Below are 24,868 nucleotides of genomic sequence, written 5' to 3'. Positions count from 1 at the left end.
GGTGCGCGCACACAAGAAATCTGTGTGGTTCTGTGCCCATCAAAAAAGCACAACGTGTGACAAACTTCCGCTAATCTTAATCTTATCGCCAACCAGAGACAATTAGTTTTCGTGAGTGTCAAAAAAATAAAAAGCAACGGAAACGCATGCACGGCGGCATCCTTCCTATGCGCACCCCTGTGAGCACTAAACGAGCGACAAAGAAGCAGTCGCCCTTTGAGCGATTAGTAACGAGTTAGCCATCAGTTTTGCAAGTGCAAGAAACTGCCACCGCCCGCGGAACTAAACCCGAACCGTCGCCCGCCCGCGCGTGCACCAATGCGCCAGTGGTAGTGTATAGAGGCGTGGGAGCAAACTAGCTCTAAAACAAACCATGCAACGAAAACAAAGAGAGGGAGGCACGTGAAAAAAATTCCCTGTATTCCCACATAGTGACAGCACATGACGGAAAAGAAAAAGTTAGGAAATTGGCGCGCGTTTTAAACATACAGATGGTGCCATAAATATACGGCATCAACCATTTTGGGACTTGTTCATGGCGTGGTATGTTTACGTCATTCACCCTCAAAAGGTTAAGCCGTACCATCTTAAGCAGTAGTTTTATTTTAGAAGTAGTAAAGTCAGATTCCCAACTCAGCGACTATTGAACATAACGTGTTTTGTATCTGCATAATTGTACCAACTTACTGCGTACGTAATGGTTAACACGTAGTGTTTCCCCTTTTCGCCGCGAAATCACGGTGGTACGTTGGCCCAGCAGAACAACGAGCCTCGGAGAACGGAACGGCCTCCAAGTGCCCTCTGCGTTTGCGCTTGGAAGGGTGAAGCCACATTAACATCAACATCATTTCGGCACTGTGCCAGAATCTGATAGCGTTGTGGCCCGTGTTGTGTCGTGCAAGCTAGGACAAAAACTGGGTGCTCAGCATAGAAGAAAAATTGGCCATCATTTGTGCTGTCGAACGTGGCACGAAGAAGTCGGTGCTGGCACGTTAGAGGGGTCTACCATTGACTACGGTGTGTAGCATTTGGAATGCGATGGAGAGGTTGCTCGGCAATGCTGCTGCGACCATGAAAATATGTCGGCTATGAGGTTTGACTTTTCGCCATCGTTGCCTTTGTCACTGCCAAAGTGTCATCTAACGACAGTGATGCATGAGGACAATACGGAAAGTGAAAGTACAGACGATTCAGGCCCAACAGTGGCAGATGCTGTGCATTACGTCATCCTCATGCGGGTGTTTACCGAGAAGAGGGGGCTGGCGGAAAAGCTCGCTTGAGTTTCAGTGAGTGTGAGACCGCCATCGTCGCTGCTAGCCCTCCACAGCATCAAACGAAAATAACAGACTTTTGTCACGTGAAGTAAACAAATACTGCAAGTTTTCTGCCCTTTTACCGCACTCTCTTGTAGTTGCATTTTTGGCAGGTAAGTGGGCGATCTCCACGCTATTTCGGTTAAGCAGTACAACTGTTTAGTACGTACTTTTTCTGAGCTCCAGCCAACTACGGTTTAACGAGATTTCAGTGTATATGGGCTTGAGAAGGCTACAGCTAAACTGGACTCAGTGCATGTGACTTCTCACAAGGCAATTGAGCTACTGGAAGGTGATAGCCCTAGGTCCATTTGATTCCCTTGCACTTTGTGAACTAGTTAAGAAGGTGCCGCAATTCGCAAGGGAGGTTTAGAAATAGTGAAAACCCAAAATTAGCGTGAGCTATTTGAATTCCATAAGAAGAACCCAAGCCAAGTTTGGATTCTGTGCATATGCAGAATGCTACTTTTTTGATGCACAAAAGCTTTTTGGGACGATTTAGGGCAGCAAGTGGAGGACTAACAAAAATGACTAGCACTAATGCTGGCCAGGCAGCGCACGTCTTGCCTTCGTGCAGTTGAGAGTGGTAGGTGTTACCATGAAATTCTGGCTTGTTTTGAAGGAGCTTGGCACAAGTTTGCTCAATTTTATCAGGTCTGGGCAGCAAATTCTATTTTGCACACAGCTTGGTGCAGCAGAGGAATCACTGCAAACAGGCTAATGAGGTTGCCTGGTCTGTCCACTTTGCAGCCTGTATGAATGGGCACTGCCCCTAGACCCTATCCTAGCAACCTCGGCAGCATTTTCACAGGGGCGAGATGCAAAATCGCCTGTGTCCCGTGCAGTAGGAGCCTGTTAAAGATCCCCTGGTGTTGAAAATTAATCTGGAGACTCCCACTACAGTGTGCCTCATAACTGAGTTGTGGTTTTGGCTCATAAAACCCCAGAATTCAATTCAATGCATCTAGGCCTGAGGGCTCTGTCCATGAAGACTCTTTCATGACCTGAGAAAAGGACTGAAGTATGCAATGCACTGGTGGGTCACAGAACACCTGAGGAAGGTGGCGTGGAGCTCACCAGCAGAGCATGACGTGAAAATAGTTTCACATAGGAACACAAACCCACTTTTCTCCATGACCCATATGTCATTTGATATTCTGTTACCCACAGCACATGCTGCAGATGAGCCAACTGTGACTATTCAATACCTTAAAAATTGTTAACTAGAAGCAGCATGCTGATTACTGATGTAGTGATGAATGTCAAACTCATAAAGTTCAAGGCTATTGGTGCCACACCATTTGTAGAGGCTACCACCAATATGCTCAGGTAAGCATTGACAGCCATATTAAAAGGGAGATGCATGCCTGCTTAACAACCCTGGACATTACTTGCTTTCTTGCAAGGTAGTTAGCTGAATCAATGGTCTGGAGAACACTAAACCTAGTTCCTTGGGATGATTCAACATCAAGCATAAGCAGTTATGGTACTAACAGCTGCTGGCATCTGCTTCAACTCATGTATGCTTCAACTCATGGACAAGTGCTTCAGCAAGAGTGTAAAACCAAATTAGAGTATGTCTGGGAGAATGTTTTTTTAGAGATCTTCCCTGTCGGAGTGTGCCACAAAAAATGAGGCTGCTGGCTATAAGTAATGCATAGGCATATGCTTGTGACCACAAACACCCACAAAAAAAAAAATACTTTGCCAGCATTTTTGCTTATGGTAGCAATGCACACATCATTCCTGCACAGTAGAAAGTTTGTCAACAATGGAGGTTAGTGCTCTTAAGCTGGATTCACACGATGAACCAGATCACCGATTCATTCTGCATAAAGAGTGATGTTGCTCAGCTGCCATGAACTGCACTTCAGCTTGTCTGCATGTGGTGCAATACAGCAGCACTTAGCCATGTCGTGCTCGTCTGCGGGATTCCGTCAATCATGGGAATCCAGCATTCGCAGAGCAAGAACTACACTAAAACTGCATGCCGAATAGACTTGCGTAAGGGATGCATTCCCAACTTGGCAGCGCTAAGTTCGGAGAAAAAAAAATTCCAACAGAAAAGCAATCGTGTTCAGTGCCCCGATGTTACGTGCACACTTTGGCAAATTCTCGCGCGCTGCGTACTTCCGCATGCCGCTACTAGATGCCGAGAGCTATGCGTTGATCTCTAATGAAATGGTACATCCGGGCATCCAGGGCGTGCACAAGGCACTGGCAGCGCCGGCACCATTTTGACCAAAAGGTTTGGTCCCGTGTTTGGTCCCGCACTTCGTCAAAATTCGGGAAGAAAAGTACGGCTCTTACAGGAGTCTATACAGTAAGATCAGGCTAGCCATATCGCTTTTATGCACAACCTGTGATGCAACTGGGTTTGTGTAGTCTTTTAATGCATAGAATGAAACATCTCATGCACAACCAAGGGAGTTTCTTTCTTTTGTAACTTCAAAGTTCTAGGTCTTCATGCCTTCATTGCATGATACTTTGTACTCCCCTGCGAGTCCCATACAATGAGTCAGAATTCAAAGGCAGATGAAGGAAAATCTATTACATTCTGCAGGAAACACTGTAGTATACTGAGCAAATGGTATTGTTAAGCATGTTATTGCTGAAGCTAGCTAATGTTTCAGCAGATAAACTTGTTGCTGCTAAAACCTTCCAACTGACAATATTTTTGTCTTGTTTTTCTTTTTTTGTTGAATTGCTGTCAACCCAATTATTAGGCTATGAAGCCTCAATTCCTTGAGAGAGCAGCAGATGATCATATTGCCTTTTAATGTGACCAGTACAAAATTTGTGCCAAGTGCAGTACCGCCTCGGATGTGAACTGGGAGACTATTGAAGTCAGTGGAACTTGATGTGGTGGTCTCATGTTACCAGATATCACTGAAGTGTACACATACAGTATGATCATGCAGCTGAAAGCTGAATTAATTTGGAACTAGATGAGACAAGAGGGGACATAGGGTCCCTCTGGCTTTTCCAAGAGAAGCGCACAATTGGAAGGGCCAATTTGGCAACTTTTGGCAACAGGGGTATTGTATTACCTTCCACTATTGCATTGTGTCAAATGGTGCATTGCTTCAGTTTTTTTGTTATGCCATATGACCAGATCTACACAGCACTCGGCACACATTGCGAACTGGTCGACTAAAGAGTTATGTAATTATTTTTGGTGCTCTCGGGGAATTGAGACTTCATACCGTAATTATGGAGTCTACAGCTAATTGAAAAAGCAAAAAAAGAAAAGAAGCGGAACACCAAGTTTTCGTGTCAGCACTCCTTTAACTCAAGCAAAATTCCTGAAGAACTGTTAGGCCAGGTTTGCAAAACATCAACATTAAAGGCCATTGCTTAGTAATTAATCATAATTGGCAAGCAAAATCCCCACAAAAAAAGAAGCAACAAGAAGTAATGACTCACTCGTCGTAGGCTGGACAGCCTTGGTGGTGGAGCAATGGGCTTCTCAAACTCGAACACAATGACTGCAGCTGCAAGGGAAACAAAGAAGAACATAGCATGCTTAAATTTGTACACATGAAAATGAGAAACATTGTTTAGGGACCCACACACACAAGCCTTATACACAGAAAAAAAAAATTTACTTGACTACTAAGACTCAGGACACGGGCGAGTGTCCAGCTCAGACCGCTTGTAACATAACTGCTCACTGTGCAGCACAGAATACAACAGTCTTTTCTGCCTCTCATTTACGCTCCCATAGAACTCCTAAACCAAATTGACAGTGCAAAGCTATCTATTTTTTGTTTTTATAAAGGCTGCAAGCTCAGCATGCGTCTAAAGCTCCCTAACAAGCCACTCGCAGTAAATTGGCAATATAAAACTTACTGGCCAGGAGAGACCTCTCAACAACTTCCAAAAATCACTGAGAAATCCCTGGCTCCTGGCCCCTTGAATATGCATGCTGCAAGAACATGCGCAGACCTTCAATAACTGGCCACACTTCAATCTCACCATTATGCAAGGTTTACTAAAGAATTATTACACAAAAGTAAGTTAAAATCGGCATGATACTGAGTGAAATACAAGTGACAGATGAGAGATCAGTCAATTTGAAACAGGGCAACCAGGTGAATTTAGGCCAAAAAGCGTGCCGTGTTTTCAAGACAAGCTCAATAAAAGGCTGGGCTTATCTAAAATTAGTTTAAAACAAGCAACAGAATTTCATCCAAAGCATCTTTTGAAAATTCACCTTGTTCAAGCTAAAAATTAAATTATGTATTATTTTCATACCGTTTTTATCATTAATAATACATGTAAAAAATTGTAAAAGGCTGGTCACTTTCACTAATTAAGACACTACTTTGTGTTACCTGGTGGTGATACCTGTTTTTCTAGTTAGTAATGAGAGTTGCAGGCCTATACAAATCTTCAGCCATTTAAAATTTCTTGATGTGAAATGGCTGGTGTACATGACAATATACAGCTCAGACCGCTTGTAACATAACTGCTCACTGTGCAGCACAGAATACAACAGTCTTTTCTGCCTCTCATTTACACTCCCATAGAACTACCGCATATGCATACTGCCTATACTGCAGTGTGGCCTCATGAGTTGAAATACCGGTCATAATGTGGCTGCCAGAAAATCCTACAGACAAGTGAGGCAGCAAGCGCGCTTTCAATGGAGCGTGCCAGCGGCGGAGAGGAGAGTGACGAGGACAATGCAGAGGAGGAGGTCACACAGAGCAAATGAACAGGAAGCCGGACAAAAAAAAGAAGAGAAAACCACACCTGCCATGGCAGCAGCGTACAGTGTAGGCCACGTGGTTATAAAGTGTTCCGCTGCAGACATGTGGAGGATGTTTAGGCAATGGAGAAACCTCTGCGCCACCCACTTTCCAGCAGTGTGCCCACCACGGCAATCTATGCACCAGACACACGTGCATGTTGCTCTTTGCTTTTCCGTTTGCGTGCAGAAAGTAAATACTTTCCTGTTTTGCTTTTCTTTTTCTACGTTGTTTCGACTGTTTTAGGTGAAGAACGCCTGGAAAGGCTGGTCGTCAGGTGTTTGACTTTCAAGGTTTACAAATTTAAAAGGATGCAAACTTCCTAGTCACATGCTTCAATTGTCAGGTACATGTGGCTGCTTGGTCTGCATGTCTTGCATGTGTGCGGACATTGAAAATCTGTTTCGGTTATAGAGCAGTACCACTTACAGTGCGGATATTTGTGATTGATGACTTGCGTTACAACTTGACCTTTCCCTTCAATCACTGAGTAGCCGACGTGACATAGCACTCCTGTCCTTGCTCCATAGATATTGTTACGGTTAATGTTAAACCGGCTTTATTCAAGGGACGAGATGGATGGTAAAGTCAAGATGGCGTCCTGAGGCTGCACCAGCTCACTTCTTCTTCCTCTTCTTCTCGCCCGGCTCATGCCGTAGCAATCCCCGGTTGCCAGACGAAGCCCGCTGGGCAAGTCCAAATCACTCGGAAAGCGTAGGGTGAAACCGCTTAAGACGGGCAACATGTACTAACTGGGTCCGGCTAGACCGACGACCAGTCGACGTCAAGCGTGCCACTACGTACGTCAAGTCACTCAAGCGATCTACAATGACGAATGGGCCCGTGTACTGAGGTAAAAACTTTTCGCATAAGCCACGTTTACGTTGAGGAGTCCACAACCACACAAAGTCTCCTTTGGCGTACGAGACAGACTGGTGTCGGCTGTCATAGCGCTCTTTCGATCGGTCTTGCGATGCCACAGTACGAAGACGAGCGATACGCCGGGCTTCTTCGGCAAGACAAAGCGTCTTGGCAACAGAGTACTCGCTGTGAAAGTCAAACGGTAGTATAGTGTCAATGCAGCTTAGCGGTGAACGTGCGTAAAGGAGATAAAAAGGACTGTAATCGGTCGTCTCATGCTTTGCAGTATTATACGCATAGGTGATGAAGGGGAGTACGTCATCCCAGTCCTTGTGATCGGAAGATACGTACATGGCCAGCATGTTAGTTAGAGTTCTGTTCGTACGTTCTACAAGCCCATTTGTCTGAGGGTGATAAGGCGTTGAATGACGGAACTGCGAACTGCAGAGACGAAGCAGTTCTTCTACGGCGTCCGCAACGAACTGACGACCGCGATCGCTAATGATCACACGGGGGGGACCATGTCGAAGAATAATGAATCGAAGCAAAAACGTTGCAACGGACGCAGCTGTTGAAGATGGCACGGCCGCCGTTTCCGCGTAACGGGTCAGATGGTCTACACATACGATCACCCATCGGTTGTCGTTAGATGATCGGGGAAATGGGCCCAGAAGATCGATACCCACTTGTTCAAATGGCAGGCGAGGCGGCGGCAGAGGTTGGAGAAGACCTGGCGGAGCGGTCGTAGGGCGCTTGTAGCGTTGACATTGTTCGCAACTGGCGACGTAGTGCTTGACCGTGTCCCGCATTCTGGGCCAGTAAAAACGCTCCTGTGTCCGGTTCAAAGTTCTTATGAATCCTAGATGGCCAGAGGTCACATCGTTGTGCATGGCTCTCAGTATGTCCGTTCGCAGACTCTGCGGCACCACCAGAAGGAAGCGTGCGCCTTTAACCGAATAATTGGTCTTGTAAAGCAGGCCGTCACGGACACAAAATCGACCGGTGGCTCCAGGACGCGATGCGGCCACAAATAGAGGTTCCAAACCAATATCATTTTCCTGCTCTGCTTTGAAAGTCATCGAGTCTGGGAATGTAGAAGAAATGGGAGCAAAACAGTCATCAAAATTGTCTTCGTCACACTCCGTCGTCGTCAGAGGAAGGCGGGAGAGACAGTCCGCATCTGCGTGGCGACGCCCGGACTTGTAGGAAATAACGAAGTCGTACTCCTGCAGTCGAAGAGCCCAACGTGCCAGTCGTCCACTCGGGTCACGGAGATTCACCAACCAGCACAACGCGTGGTGGTCAGTAATGATAGTGAACGGGCGTCCGTAGATATAAGGTCGAAATTTGTGGACAGCGAAAACAGCTGCCAAGCATTCTTGCTCGGTCACAGTGTAATTGCGTTCCGCCTTAGTCAAAGAGCGACTAGCATAAGCCACAACGTGTTCAGCTCCTTGATGACGTTGCACAAGTACGGCGCCGATGCCGATGCCACTGGCATCAGCGTGCACTTCCGTAGGTGCGCATGCATCGAAGTGACGCAATATGGGCCCTGATGTTAGTAGAAATTTTAGCTGACGGAACGCGTCGTCGCAAGCCGATGTCCAGTTGAAAGGGACGGCTTTTTGGAGAAGACATGTTAGGGGGTACACCACGTCGGCGAATCTTGGGACGAAGCGCCGAAAATACGAGCACAGGCCCAAGAAACTCCTCAACTCCCGCACTGACTTCGGTGCTTCGAAGGAGCTGACTGCCTCAATCTTCCGTGGATCTGGCCTCACACCATTTTTGTCGACCAGATGCCCAAGTACTAACGTCTCGGTTTCTCCAAAACGACATTTCTTGGAATTTAGGATCAAGCCGGCTTGTTTGACACAATCCAGAACAAGATTGAGACGGCTGTTATGTTCACTCAATGTGCTGCCAAAAATGACCACATCATCGAGGTAGCACAAACAAATTTCCCATTTAAGTCCTCGGAGGATAGTATCCATGAATCGTTCGAATGTTGCTGGCGCGTTACAAAGGCCGAACGGCATAACGTTAAATTCATAAAGACCGTCTGGTGTCACGAAGGCCGTTTTCTCCTTATCGTCTGGGTGCATGGGTATCTGCCAATACCCCGATCGCAAATCCAGTGATGAAAAGTAGGCAGCGGAATGTAGACAGTCGATGACATCATCAATTCTAGGAAGCGGATACACATCCTTTTTGGTGACCGCATTCAGTTTCCTGTAATCAACGCAAAACCGCCACGATCCATCCTTCTTCTTTACTAAGATTACTGGTGCTGCCCACGGACTAGAAGACTCTTGGACAACACTTTTCCGCAGCATGTCTTTCACCTGTTCAGCAATAACTGTCCTCTCTGCTGAAGAAACGCGGTAAGGCTTTTGCCGAATGGGGTGCGCAGATCCGGTGTCAATTCTGTGGCGAGCACGAGAACGCGGGAGTGAAGCCTGCTTGTCGCCTTGTGTGAAATCGAACACAGAAAGATGTGCCCACAAAACTTGTGCGAGAGCGCGGCGCTCATGTGAGGGCAGTGCCTTGTTGATCATTCGTAGGATCTGCTCTTCAGAAATGCTTCTTTGGGGATCGCTAGTATGAGACTGCTCCTCCTCGCTTAGAACTGTAATGGAGCTGTAAGTAATCTCGTCAAATTCAGCAAGCTTCATATCACGCGGGAGAACGGCAGGGACGCAAGAACAATTGAAAGCCCATAAATTGGAGGCGCCATTCACTACTCTCACGACAGAGCGTGGTACAAGTACATCTTTCTTTGCGCAGCTCGACGTAAGTGGCTGGACTTGCGCGTCAAACAATGAAAGGTCGGCAGCAGCGAAATTGACAGGGATACGTGACAGCGACCAAGGCGGTAGCAGCAAATCGTTCGAAACAACACAATAGTTTTTCACTGGTAAGGATGTGTCGGCAAGGGTGGCGAGAAGCGCGCTATTCAAAGTAATTTCGCCTGTGCCACAGTTAACGGATGCACCACAATCCTGAAGAAAGTCAATCCCGAGAATCACATCATGAGTGCATCGCGGTAGTACGAGAAATTCTGTTTTAAGATCTTCTCCTCCGAATAAAACACTTGCAACACAAATACCAAGGGGAACTAGGCACTCTCCGCTGACACCACGAAACGTCACACCATCATTCCACGGGAACATAACTTTCCGACCGAGCCTCTCTTTGAAAGTCACACTCATGACGGAAACGGTAGCACCAGTATCCACTAATGCTGTTGCAGGTATACTATCAATTAACACACGCACTCTGTTCTTCACCATCATAATAGGCAGAGGAGTATTTCGCAGATACACAGACTGTCCGGCGACCTTACCTCCATCGGCCGCGCCGGTTAGTTTCCCGACGGCGGTGGAGACGTAGCACGTCGCCGTGGTGACGGTGAACGGCGTTGGCGACTGGTTGGGGGCGTCAGGCTGCGGTCAGAAGCTGGCGAGCCACTCCTTCTACTATACTGACGGAAGGTATTCCGAGGTGGCGCGCCTGTGGTGTTTGCAGGGTCTATCGGCCAACGGTCGTCATAACTATCACGTCCAAAATTAGGCCAAGTTGGTGGTGGGCCATATGTTGTTGTCTGTCGGCGCCGGCGACAAAAACGAGCAATGTGTCCTGAGGCGCCACAGCTGTAACATACAGGAGATGCGCGACCGACGTTGTATGCCTCGGAGTCAACCCTGGGACGCTGCGAATAATAAACGCGATCTTCCGAATTCCGATTCGTGGTGGTAGCTCGACGAGTTCGTTGATCGTGCGTCATGTCGTCGGGAAAGGTACGTCGGTGCTGTCGCAGCTGATCACCTCGACAGTCTGCAACGCCTGGCATGACAGACAATGCTGACACAGCAGATGCATGTTCTTGAGGTTGGTTGGAAGCGCAACCAAGCTGTTCGACATCCGCCCCTTTGGTGTGTCGTTCAAGTTCTTCGCGGACAATTTGCCTTATAGTTGCCGCAAGGTCAAATTGAAAGCTGTAGTTGTCGTTTTCGTCAACGCTTGCCACCGTTGTGACATTTGCTAGCCTGCCAAACTTTGGCGTGATACGGCGCAGCTTCAAGGCCTCAAATGTGCGGCAATGCTTGATGAGGTCGGCGACCGAGGCGAGACTCTCCTTTCCGATTAAATAATTGTAAACATCCTCGGCTATGCCTTTGAGAAGGTGTCCAACCTTGTCCTCTTCGGACATTCGAGGATTGACAGTCTTGCAAAGCTTCAGGATCGCCTCTATGTACGTAGTACAGGTCTCACCTGGGACTTGAGCGCGCTGAAGCAATGTCTGCTCCGCCCGCTTCCGTTTCGTGGTGGAATCGCCAAAGCACTCTGTGAGGTGAGTAACGAAGCTGTCCCACGTTGTGAACGTATCTTCATGGTTCTCGAACCACACTAGCGCCGTGTCTGTGAGGAACAGAACCACATTGTCGAGCTGAGTCGTGGAGTTCCAGCCGTTGTACTTGCTCACACGCTTGTAGTGGGTGAGCCATTCCTCCACGTCTTCGCCGAATTTTCCAGAGAAAGGGCGGGGCTCCATCTGATGCATCCAGGCGCCGGTTGTTCGCACTGGAGCTGCCAGAGAAGGCTGTTCGTCGCTGCTGTGGGACATCGGGATCTCAAGCGGTGTTGGAGGCAGTCGAGCGAGGCGTCGGCTCCGGCGTGGCACTTGCTGCAGCAGCTCCGTCGTCTTGGTCGAAGTACCCAGCACCTCCACCACAAAACTGTTACGGTTAATGTTAAACCGGCTTTATTCAAGGGACGAGATGGATGGTAAAGTCAAGATGGCGTCCTGAGGCTGCACCAGCTCACTTCTTCTTCCTCTTCTTCTCGCCCGGCTCATGCCGTAGCAATATGTTCACCAAATCAAGCCACCAAACTTGCCACTGGAACGCGCGTCTTGCACATCACGCCGACTTTATAATGATTTAAGTCTCACTCACATTTATGGCAACACTAACGCATTTAACTTCTCGGCTTTACCACGAGCGATTCGGTTATGGAATTCGCTTCCTAATAGCACTGTCGCTCAAATGAGCAATGATAAATTTAGACAACTACTGAACCTACAGTCTTCATCATAACAAATATCTTCATCTGTACATATGTCATGTCATATAATACGTGACTTTCTTTTTCTTGTTATTGTGGTTTCAATTTTGTTTGCTTTATGTACTCGCGCTATGTACATTATTTTGCGCAAGTGTTACATCGCCTTTTATGTTAGGGTGAAATGTACTTTTCATTCCTTTCCCGATAACTCTTTGTATTGATTTAGCGTTTTTTTAACACTGTTTTGGAAGCATGTGATCATTACAAACATTTTTGACTCTCACATTTTTTAGCGCTCATATATCTGTTTTCTCTTGTCATTTGTTCAATGACGCCCCCCTTACTCAATGCTCCCCTTGGGGCCTGTAAGGTACTTTGAAATAAATAAATAAATGGCCTACACTGTACATGAAATTGCCACTTTTTAACTAAATGAGCTTGAGCACCAAGGATCCAGAAATTCCCCAACAGGCAAATGAAGAATTCACAAGTCAATGTGCAAAAGCAACAAGTCCAAATTCACTTAATTGCAATAAACAAAACTGGTGACCCTGTTTTCAAGCACAAAAGAAAAGACGGGATATGCACGCACTGACTCGAGTACTCAGAGAATGTAGAAGCTGCTTTTGGAATGTTTGCATTTAAAGAAAGTGGTTACAACCGTGGGATGTAGTTACTATAGCTACAGCAAAGTGTATTTAATTAATTAAAATCTTGGGTTCTACGTGCCAAAACTCCGATTTGATTATCGATCTTATTACATGACACAACCAGATTACAAACAAAAACCATGATCTGAACCCACATAGTGGTGTCTCTGGATGAGTTTTGACCAACTGGGGTTCTTTAACGCGTACCCAGTGTGCAGTACAAGGGGGTTTTTGCATTTTGCCCCATCGAAATGCAGCCGCTGTGACCAATGAATGAATGAATGTGGTTTAGTGGCGCAAGGGCCAGATATGGCCAAAGAGCGCCAAGACAGTGTTAGTGATTTCGCGGTGGAATGATGAGTTCTGTGATGAAGATGTGACTTGGCTGTAAAGTGGCCTAAAAATAGTCGCTGTAAAGTGCGTAAAATCTATGTGCTATAAAATTATGGCGATGATTAATGACGAGTACTATGAACATTAAAATCCATCGTAGAAGGATGATGCAAGATATAAAATATATAAGATGGTAAAATTTCTTGGAGCACTGCTGCCTCGCCAGAGCCCTTGAACCACAAGGGCCTAGAGGCATGTGCTATTCAAAATAGTTATCACAGCGCCATCCTCTGAAGAGAGGAGACGCTACGAACATGTGGGGCTAAAAACATGAAATACAACATCTTTCAGATAACTTAGGACCGCGTTGGTGTCAAATAGCAGTTCTGGGCCGAGTAACATTACTGGATGAAGGGGGATCTGCTGCCGATATGCTATGGGAAAATGTCTCTTTCTTTCATATTCGGCTTTCCGACACTCCAGAAGGACGTGGAGGACGGTGAGCCTCTCCCCGCATCTACCGCAGGTTGGGGGCTCGTTTCCGGTGAGTAAAAAGTTATGTGTGCCAAATGTGTGTCCTATTCTTAGACGACAGAATAGGACATCTGTCCGGCGTGATTTTGTTACGGAAGGCCAGAATCCTAACTGTGGCTTTATCACGTGGAGCTTATTATTTGTTTCCGCGTCCCATAGGCGTTGCCACTGGTTCCGTAGTTTCCTCCGTAAGAAGGGCTTCAGGTCTGTGACAGGAACTTCTGCGGTGTGATTAGCAGAATGTGATGCAACTGACGTGGCCATCTGGTCCGCCACAACGTTACCTTCGATGCCCCTATGACCTGGCACCCAGCATATGATGACATGTTGATTACCTATATACGCTTTACACAGAGCAGAATAGAGTTCGTTAATTACCGGATTTTTGTGGTTAGAGAATGCCATCAAGGCCTTCACAACACTAAGGGAATCCGTATATATGACTGCTTTCTGGAGTTTTGATTTTCTGATATGTTTCACAGCAGACAATAGTGCGTAGGCCTCAGCCGTAAAGATACTAGTTTCCGCATGTAGTACATCGGTTTCCGAGATGGATGGCCCGACGGCTGCGTAGGACACCCCGTCGTGTGACTTCGATGCGTCTGTGTAGAACTCCGTGCAGGAGTGTTTGTGCTGGAGTTCCCGGAAATGCATTTGGATTTCAATGTCTGAAGCGTGTTTCGTAACTTGCATGAAAGATATATCGCATTGTATGAGCTGCCACTCCCAAGGAGGTAGCAGCTTGGCTGGATGCATTAGGCGAAGTTCGAGGAGTGGAACACGCATTTCATGACAAAGCTCCCTCACACGCAGCGAGAAAGGCCGTCTTACGGAAGGATGGTTACGAAACAGTGTAGCATATGTCATATCATTAATGGTGTTAAAACAGGGATGTTCAGGATTAGAGTGGACTTTCAAAAAATATGTTTGGCTGATGTATGTTCTCTGGATATGAAGTGACCACTCATTCGATTCTGCATATAAGCTTTCAATAGGACTTGTTCTGAAAGCTCCAGTGGCCAGTCGGATTCCTAGATGGTGGACCGGATCTAGCATCTTTAGCGCGCTCGGGGCTGCAGAATGATAGATCACGGCACCGTAGTCCAACCGTGATCGGATGAGGCTCTTGTAAAGATTCATTAAACATTTCCTGTCGCTGCCCCATGTTGTGTGGGATAACACTTTGAGTAAGTTCATTGTTTTTAAACATTTGACCTTGAGGTACTTTATGTGTGGAATAAAAGTTAATTTCGAATCAAGTATGATGCCTAAGAATTTGTGTTCTTTGTTCACAGGAATTCGCTGACCATTCATTTCGATACTGGGTTCTGCAATGAGCCCTCTCTTTCTTGTGAAAAGCACACAAGAACTTTTGTTGGGGTTAACTTTAAATCCGTTTTCTTCTGCCCATTTGGACACTTTGTTCAAGCCCTGTTGAACTTACCTCTCACATACAGTAAGGTTGCAGGATTTGAAGCTTATCTGTATGTCGTCTACGTAAACAGAATAAAAAATGGCTGGCGGTAATGAAGCACGAAGGGAGTTCATTTTCACGATGAAGAGCGTGCAGCTAAGTACACCACCTTGAGGTACACCAGTTTCCTGTATAAAAGGTCGTGACAATGAATTGCCGACTTTCACGCGGAATGTACGGTTGGACAAATAGCTTTCTATTAGGACGAGCATATTGCCACAGATGCCAATTCCCGACAAGTCTCTCAAGATTCCATAGCGCCACGTAGTGTCGTACGCCTTCTCCATATCGAGGAATACGGATAGGAAATATTGTTTATGTAGAAAGGCGTCGCGAATGTTTCCCTCAATGCGCACAAGGTGATCGGTTGTGGACCGCCCTTCTCTGAAGCCACACTGAAAGGGATCGAGGATATTGTTGAGTTCAAGGAAATGCACAAGTCTGCGGTTAACCATTTTTTCAAAAAGCTTACAAAGACAATTTGTAAGAGCTATCGGACGGTAACTTGCAGCCAAGGAAGGGTCCTTACCCTGCTTAAGAACAGGGACCACAATCGCATCTTTCCATGTGGATGGGAGGTATCCCGTAGCCCAAATAGCGTTGAAAAGCGTGAGTAGTGTAAGTTTGGTGTCAGTGTGTAAGTTTCTGATCATTTCGTACATGACTCTATCAGGTCCCGGTGCAGAGCTTTTGCATGTGGTCAAGGCAGCTCTCAACTCAGCAATACTGAACAGCCGGTTATAAGGTTCATTCTGTCTGGATTTTCGTATTATTGGCTTGCATTCTTCTATTTGCTTGTATTTCAAAAAGGATTGCGAATAATGGTTTGAACTCGACACGTTCTCAAAGTGTTCTCCAAGTGAGTCTGCCTGATCTTTCAGTGTTTCACCTTGTGTGTTCACCAAAGGAAGTGAATATGTTTGTCACCCTTTTATCCTATTAACCCTGTTCCAGGCTTTGGCCTCATCTGTATAGGAGTTGATACCGGATAAAAACTTCTGCCAACTCTCTCTTCTGGCCTGTCGGCGGATGCGCCTGCCTTGGGATTTTACTTTTTTAAAACTGATAAGATTCTCCGCAGTGGGGGAGGTGCGCAGCAACCCCCACGCTCTGTTTTGTTTCTTACGAGCGATCCTACAATCGTCGTTCCACCACGGGACACGCCGTTTGCATGCCAATCCATTTACTTGTGATATACATTTAGCTGCGGCATCTATTATGAAGGCTGTAAAGTATTCCACGGCAGCATCAATTCCTAACGAGGACACGTCATCCCATGAAATACTACTTAAAGTTCGGAATTTCTCCCAGTCTGCTTTATCAATCTTCCACCTAGGAGCTTGTGGAGGAAATTCATTTTCTTTAGATGTTCTTAGCAATACGGGGAAGTGATCGCTCCCGTAAGGATTGCTTGTAACTTCCCATTCGAGTTAGAGCAGTAAAGAGGCGGAAACTATACTAAGATCTATTGACGAAAAGGTTCTGTTTGCAAGAGAGTAATATGTGGGTTCTTTCTTATTTAGAAGGCAAGCTCCAGAAGAGTAAAGGAACTGTTCAACGAGACGCCCTCGCGCATCGATACGAGAGTCTCCCCACAAGGTGCTGTGTGCATTGAAATCGCCAAGAACAACATAGGGTTCTGGCAATTCATCTATGAAGGACTGAAATTCATGTTTGTTTAGTTTGTAGAGTGGGGGTATATAAATCGAGCAAATAGTGATAAGTTTGTTAAGCAAAACTATTCGAACCGCCACTGCTTCAAGGGCCGTTCGTAGCTGTAAATGTTGACATGCTATGCTCTTTTGGATTACAATTGCAACACCTCCCGATGATGCGATTGCATCATCGCGATCTTTGCGAAAAGTAACATGCTGTCGGAGAAAGCTTGTGTGTTGTGTTTTTAGGTGTGTTTCCTGTAGACACAGCACTTTTGGATTGTGTTTGTGTATAATCTCTTGCACATCATCAAGGTTCCTAAGAAGACCTCTGACATTCCATTGAATGATTTGTGTATCCATGTTGAAAGTAAATAAGTGCTGTGTGTACGGAAAGGGAGGTGATGATTTAGGTTACAGAGCTCTTTCGAGGCCCTGTAACGGGGGTTCTGGCCTTTCTGGAGCGTTCGAGGGAGCCTCGCCGCTCCTTAGGCGTTTGTTGCGCCTTGAGGACATGTGTAGTGTCCATTGCCTCTTGCGAGGCGCCGGACACGTGCTCTTGCGAGCGGGAAGTTACCAGCGAGGGTCCCGCCTTGGAGGGCAAGACCCCTGCGCCCACCAGCCCGGAGGTCGATGGGGCTCCCTGGGGAATTTGGCTGCGCCGGCCGTTGCCAGCGCTGGAAGGGACCTGGGAGGTTGAGGCAGCCTCGGCTGCGCCCACCTTCGGGGTCGATGGTCCCTTCTCCTCGGTTGACGGAGCAGCGCTAGCTGCAACCGCCGCGGGGGCAGATGGCGTAACTGCCGACTCACTGCCTGTGGGTCGGACAGCCGCCGGAGGCCGTTGTGACGCTGCCCCATTACGCGCCACATCGGCAAATGTTTTCTTGGGCAGGTAAGATACCCGCCTGCGTGCCTCTTTGAAACTTATATTTTCTTTTACTTTAACTGTTACTATTTCCTTTTCTTTTTTCTAGGATGGGCACGACCGCGAGTACGCGGCGTGCTCCCCATCACAGTTTACACAGTGGAGAGCATTCTCACAAGCTTCAGAGGTGTGTTCGTGGGCACTGCACTTCGCACATGTTTGGCGGCCTCGGCAGCTCTGCGAACTGTGGCCGAAGCGCTGGCATTTGAAACATCGCAGTGGATTGGGCACGTATGGCCTGACACGAAGGTTGATGTACCCGGCCTCGATTGACTCGGGCAGGACACTTGAACCAAAGGTGATTATTAGGTGCTTGGTTTGGATCTCTTTACCATCTCGCCTCATCTTTATTCTTTTGACATTGATAACATTTTGCTCGCTGAACCCCTCCAAGAGTTCAGCCTCAGTGAGCTCCAGCAAGTCATCGTCTGACACAACGCCGCGGGTAGTGTTCATTGTACGGTGCGGGGTTACTGTTATGGGGGTCTCTCCAAATGACACTAGTTGCTGTAGTTTTTCATATTGTTTTACATCGCGGAGCTCCAAGAGGAGGTCGCCGCTTGCCATCCTCGACACCTTGTATCTTGGACCAAAAACATCAGTCAGGGACTTTGAAACAAGGAATGGTGAAATGTTTCGCACTGCTTTGTTTGGCTTTTCGGAATGAATAACGTGGAAGCGGGGAAAATTCTGGGTTTGGCGTCCAAAAAACTTGAAAACATCTTCGGTGCGCCCTCGTTTTTGAGGGCGATCAGCAAGGGAGGGGAAAGAAGTTTCCATGAAAAATGTATACATTCGGCAACAGCGCCGACCGCCCACCACGGAGCCCAACGAGGGGACGCGGCAGAGCTTGCATGCAAGTCTGCACGACGCCAGTCGTACGCCGCGACTATAACCAAATATGGTGTACCCAAGGTTGGATAGCCACACAGGGTTAACCCTTGCCGCCAAGAAGGAAGTGAATAGAAGAGAGAAGGAGACAGGAAAGGTGGAATGTAAGGGAAAGACGAAGGTTGTAGGAAGAGAGAGACAGGAAAAGGCGACTGCCGATTTCCTCCAGGTGGGTCAGTCTGGAGGTGCCGTCTATGTGAAGCTGAGGCCGAAGAAGTGTGTTGCCTCCGCCGGGGGGCCTTAAAGGTCCAAACACCTAGCATCGACTCAACCCCCAGGATCCCCTTTTCCCCAGACACGGCTAAGCCGCGCACGGCTAAGCCGCGCACGGCTACACGCAGGAGGGTCCAACCCTCGTGTGCTCGGGTACGTGGTGTCACAACACACCAAACGCCTGCTTGCGCAGACGCCCCTGCGGGGCCGCTGTGACCAGGATTTGATCCAGTGACATTGTGCTTTGCAGTGCAATGCCATAGCCTCTAAACTACTGCGGTGGGCATGGCAAGTTTGTCAACTAACATTCTGGCAAGCAGTTTTAGCAATAGATCAACTTTCGAAGCGTCAAGCTTCGAATGAACAGTGCCCGAGGCAAGGTACATACGAAATAATGCACAAAACAAAGCATGTACGAGATTTTAAACACAAAAAAAGAAAAAAGTGGAACAGAAAAAATTATGAATATGGACATGCCATCTTTGTTTACAAGGCACTTCATTCCATTTGTTGGCTGCGTGGCTATGAAAAGGCAATGCTAAAAAAGTAGGCTTGTGCAAATATCAATTTCTTGGTCGGAAGCAAAGTGGAAGTGAAGTTGAAGTGAATATTTCGAATAGTTGTGGAATTTGCATAGAACCTTCACTGAAGAACCAGATATTGATATATTTAGAAAACGTTGGTTCTTTACTTGCAAAAAAGAAAACCTGTTCCTCTCATGAGCCAGTTAATTTTTGAAGTGCCATTATTCATATATTTTCACGCAAGAACTCCAGCAGCACAGAAAATTTGTTTACAGGCTCTTGCTCACTGTTGCTTCAGTCTACTTATAAATTTTTGACCATGCAGCTGGACCAAACACGAAATGCTCCTGTGGAGCATTTCGTGTTTGTACATCGTGCATCATCGTGATGCTGTGAAGTGCTACCTTGACTGTGCGATGCTGGCAGTTTATGCTGGGTTGCACAAATTCAGCTTGATTTCTATCTGCACGTGAGCTCAACCCATTTTGTTCTGCAAGTACGCAAACTTGGAAGGCACACTCCCCACTTTTGCGATCCTCAGTCTAGCCCCCACACATGAGCTGGGACCTGATCACCGATGAGCAGAAAACTTCCAGCAACAGTTTGGTGTCCACTGCTACACCTGCCTTGGCTGTTAGGCCTAACCAGCCCCATTTCGTCAGATGTCAGCCACCCAAGTTACAGTTTAGTGCCAAATTGAGGCAAATTTATTCACAACAGCCATACAGCCACCGCGAATAATATGTTTGAATAATATTTTTGAATAATCAAGTAGGTGCAGAAATCAGTAGTTGATTGTAAACGAATCACCTTATAGGCTATGAGCTATGCGACGCGGCTTTCTCATGAAAAGCGAAACTGTCAATTATTCGTGCTTTAACATTTACTTTATTTCTGTACATATAACACACACCAAAACTATTCTAAATTTAACAATAATATCAAGGTGCAGACTAGAAGAAAATTTCGACTTGAGGGGTGGCTTCATGGCAGTGCGAATTTTGCCTCAAAGTTTGGTTTCATGGTGGCGCAGCCCTCCTTGCCGTGAAACCAGCTTTAGGGCAAAGTTGTCAGCCATTAGTGTCGTCAAAAAACTGGGAAATAGAGCCTCTGACCAGAGATACAAGGTAGATGATCCATTCATCTGTGATTGGAAACTCTTTTCCCAAAAAATTCAGCCACTGTATGCAGTTACTTACTGATTATTTAAACTTTGTTGCATCACCACCATGTGCTCCTATACAGCCAATGTATACCGATGACTGCCATGTGATGATTTATTTGGCTTTTAGAATAAAATCACCACGCACCTCATTTTAAATGCCACATTTGTAAATGACGGAACTAGCAGCATTTTTGTTGGTAGGGCAATTTCTTGGCTTCTCGAGTACTACTATGCCACTAGGCCTAATGACAAAGCAATTTTGATTTAACACTAAATGTGCCAAGTTTTGATGAATTCCTTTGAAACTCACGTTCAAGCTACGTGAGCTAAAACACCTTTAGGACAGCCAGCCATCACCATGTTTCATTGTTGTTTTTTTCAGGCGGATGAGTTGAAGATCATGTGGGTGCATGCACTCAGCCAGCAGTGACTTATCAAAAAAGGCATGCTGGTATGCAGGTCACAACTAGTGGTAAATTCACTTGCACAAAAAAAAAGGAGGCAATGGAAAGCTTCATACTTCACAAACACCTCACCAAGCAAATGTGTGGACCTGGAATTGCCAGCAACGCATGGTATTTTGTTGCATCTTTTGTGCCTCATACTGGTGTCACACGTGCACTTTTGATCACAATCAATGCCGATCTGGATCGCATCCCATGATCGCAATCAACAATGGTCACTGTTACACGGCCCAATGATCCCGATCAAGTATGTTACTGTCTGCTGATCGTCTGCAACTCTCAGAACTGCATAGTACCTTGGCTACAAATGCATATTTGCAAAATGTGGTTAAATTTGGACAATATTTCAATTTTACAGCTTAGTAGCACTAATAAAAAAGTTTTAAAGTGCTTTTTATTGAGCTGCCCCCAATTTTAGTTTTTGGCGTTTTCAGAATACTGCACTATAGGGCGCTGACGTCAGTCTGTGATCGTGATCAAGAGGCATGATCGCGATTTACGGATTGCAATCGTCAGATTGCAATCACGATCTGACAGTGACCATCTAGCATCACACGGATCCAGATCAAGCTTAATCTGGATTGACCCTAATCACGATCAGAAATGCATGCGTGACACTGGTATTACCATGACTCTGCTTGTGGTAAAATTCATGTTCCTGGTATTCCAGTAGTAATTTATCAATTCACGTAAAACTTGAGAATCTCTTTTAATGCCCCCCTGTAAGTAGGAGCATAGTTAATTTTTCTTTTTGCAATGTACCAACTTGTTCTTGAGACAAAATTTTACTACAACAATTAGGCAACCGGATGCCATGCCACTCATTGTGACAAGATATATGGCAGTAGCAGCAAAACCACTGTTATGCACTACAGCCTGCATACACTCACATTGATTATTTCATACCCTCCCTTCTCTAACGAGAAACAGGCACTTACCATCCCTGATCTTCTTTTGAAGTTGCGGGGAAAGGGATGACCAGCTCTGGCAGTGAACCACACGATTGGCATTGTGGATCAGGAATCGTTCACACTGCCGCTGAATCTTGCGCAGCAAGTCGGTAAAGTTCTGCAGCCAGAAAGAGTCCAACAGTCCAGCACTACCCATGAAACTACATTTTGACCTTAATTTAACAAACTATGATCAAACTCGCTTTACTTAAATTTTGTTCCCTTTTATAGGATGTTTCCACAGAATTCAATAAACATTATTCATTGCACTGCAGTTTAAATGAAAAACAGGGCACTTTCCATTTGTGCTTGATGGGCACTCAGATACATCAATGGAACCTTGCGGTACAGTCGAACCTGCTTATAACAATGTTCAAGTGCCAAGAAAACTCCATTGTTATAATGAATACTTCTTATAACCTGGTTGCATAAAAAGGAAGGGACAGAAACCAAAACATTTCAATTAAACAGAAAGAGGTACAGTGGAACCCACTTATAACATTACCGATTTTAACAATACTCGGATATAACAAAAAGAAGCCACAGCACAATGAACTTTTGTATGTGTTCTGTGGTAAAATAAACTGCTCCATATAATGTTCCCATACCACATTACTGGTTAAAACAATTAAATCTGGCTAATAAGCCTGTTTATTGAAAGGAAAAGGAACGCAAAATCTTGGAAAAGAAAATAAATTTTGGCAAAACCCATCTCATGATGAGTGTCGATGGTATTGCAATTAGCATTCAAGCAATGCAGACACACAATGTATTGCTGAAGGATGATCTATTTAGAATCTGTAGTGGCCATTCTAAGACTTGCATTGCTTCGAGTATATGCACATACACTGTTCTCAGGTTTTGTCCCACAGTTTCTATGGCACTCGCTTGCCAAGGTCAGCCACGAGCATGAAGGCATGACAATGACTATAGAATGACACAGTGATGACGATAGGATGATGGAGTTATGTCGATGGAACAATGAAGGTGTTATGACGACAATGCCATGAGGACAATGGGATGACGATGATGGTGTGGCGATGATTGTATCATGAAGACTGTATGACGACAATGGCATTGACGATGATAACATTACAACAATGGTACGACGACAAATGTGTATGGATGATGGCGTGATGACGACGGCAATGATGAGAGTTGAATGATGACGTTGAATATGATATTGGAAAGATCACAATGGCATCACGACAACGGCATTACAACAAATGCGTGATGATTGTATGGCGACAGCAATACAATGACGAAGTTGGAGTGAAGATGATGAAATTACCAGGACGGTATGACAATGAATGCATGACGACTGTATGACAATGATGATGTGACGAAAACAGCGTGACTAGAGTTGGGTGACACAGTTGCAATGATGACGATGCAGTGACCGCAATGGCATCACAACCACACACCTAGTGGCTCAAGCTATTGGACATCTTGGTTTGCTGGGTCGGCTTGAAAGGTGCACCAACGACACCATGACAAAATTCAGATGACGAAGGTGGAATGACAGCAATGAAATGACCTCGATGGCATCACGACAACAATGAAATGACCTTGATGGCATCAAGACAATGATATGACAACGAATGCATAATGACTGTATGATGATGATGGCGTGAGGATGAACAGCATGACGAGAGTTGGTAGATTAATTTTTAATGATGACGATATGATGACCACGACGGAATCACAACCACGAGCAGGTACCTAGTGGCCTAAGCTTTAGACAACTTGGTCCACTGGGTCGGCATAAATGGCATGATGATGATGGCATAGCAAGAGTCAGATGACAAAGCTGGAATGATGATAAAATGACCACAACCGCATCATGACCCCAAGCGCAAGGCTAGAGGCCAAAGCTGGTAGACACCTTGGGTCGCTGTGTTGGTGTAGGGGGTAGATAGTAGATAGATAGATAGGTAGGTAGATAGACTCAAAATGCCCGAAGTAGGCAAAGAATGCTAATCGTATTAAAAGAAATGTGAGCTGCCACTCTTGCCTGCTTGCTGTGTATGCTGCACTCCTATCTTCCATCTCCCTTCCACCCCTCTGAAACACGAGTCTACAGCGCTGACAGATGCCCTCAGCAGCGCTCATTGGTGGTGTCGGCTCCAGTTTTGGAGGGGCGGAAGGATGACAAGAGAGAGAGGCACGCTATGCTGGTGATGTGGCGTGTGTGACATGCAAGCAGTTGCAGTGGCTTACGTTCTTTTTTTTTGTTTTTTTTCCCCAGGATTTTATGCTCTTTCTTTAGCTGCAGACACCCAGTAGCCAGATTTATTGGGCATAACTAATAAGGCGGCATGGGAGCATTGTAGTAAGCAGTTTAGTTTACCATAGAACACATGCGAAGGTTCACGGTGTTGCGGCTGCTCATTGTTATATCAGATATAGCGTTAAAACAGGTACTGTTATAAATGAGTTCGAGTGTATTGGTACATCTGCACTAGATGCAATGCTGGGAGTACATCCACTGCCATAGCCACGAGTGGGACTGGCTAACATTCACAGGGTTAGATCTAAACACATGCACAAATCCCCAAGAAAGTAGAGGGAGGGGGCAGCCAATGCTGTAGCTCCATTGTAGGGCATTGCACACATAATGTGCACAAGATGTGGGTTTAGCTCCCACCTGTGGTAAGCTGCTGTTTCCCCTGCTTTATTTTCTTTTTTCGTTATTATTTTTACATTTCAAGAACAGTACCTTTCCCCAATGCCTTCCTTGGCTTCATTGTCTGTTGGCTCCATGTGGTTGTAACTAAAGAAAATTGAGACCTTTGGTTTTCCTTATTGCTCACTTGCATAACTGCCCCATTATGGTCACATGAAACTCAAATATTATGAATGTAATTATAACAAAACACTTTGCATGGTTTTTAGTAAAGCTCTTTAAACAGACCCTGAACCACTTTTTATCGAAGTCGAGAAATGCAGTCGAGAAATTTGAAGTTAAAGACTATTTCATAAATCAAGGTGTATATCAAGTTGACATTTCCAAATTCCCTGAGTTTTCCTGGTTCTCCCTGAGTGCCTTTGCAATATTCCCCGAGTGATGCAGAACTATGTTTTATGTCAAGACG

General features: G+C 45.9%; 1 protein-coding gene across 1 annotated transcript in view; it reads right to left on the bottom strand.

The window, feature by feature from the left end:
- The window catches only part of LOC142571617 (uncharacterized), a 159,192-nt gene that overhangs the window by 73,267 nt on the left and 61,057 nt on the right, over window positions 1-24,868 (bottom strand). Inside the window, exons 11-12 of the mRNA XM_075680162.1 lie at window positions 21,762-21,891; window positions 4,740-4,807 (exon numbers count right to left, since the gene is read on the bottom strand). Coding sequence (XP_075536277.1) covers window positions 4,740-4,807; window positions 21,762-21,891 — 198 coding nt within the window. The remainder of the gene's footprint in view (window positions 1-4,739; window positions 4,808-21,761; window positions 21,892-24,868) is intronic.

This window comes from Dermacentor variabilis, chromosome 1 (genome assembly GCF_050947875.1).
Source record: "Dermacentor variabilis isolate Ectoservices chromosome 1, ASM5094787v1, whole genome shotgun sequence".
Lineage (NCBI taxonomy): Eukaryota > Metazoa > Arthropoda > Arachnida > Ixodida > Ixodidae > Dermacentor > Dermacentor variabilis.
This window is presented reverse-complemented; position numbering and strand designations above follow the sequence as displayed.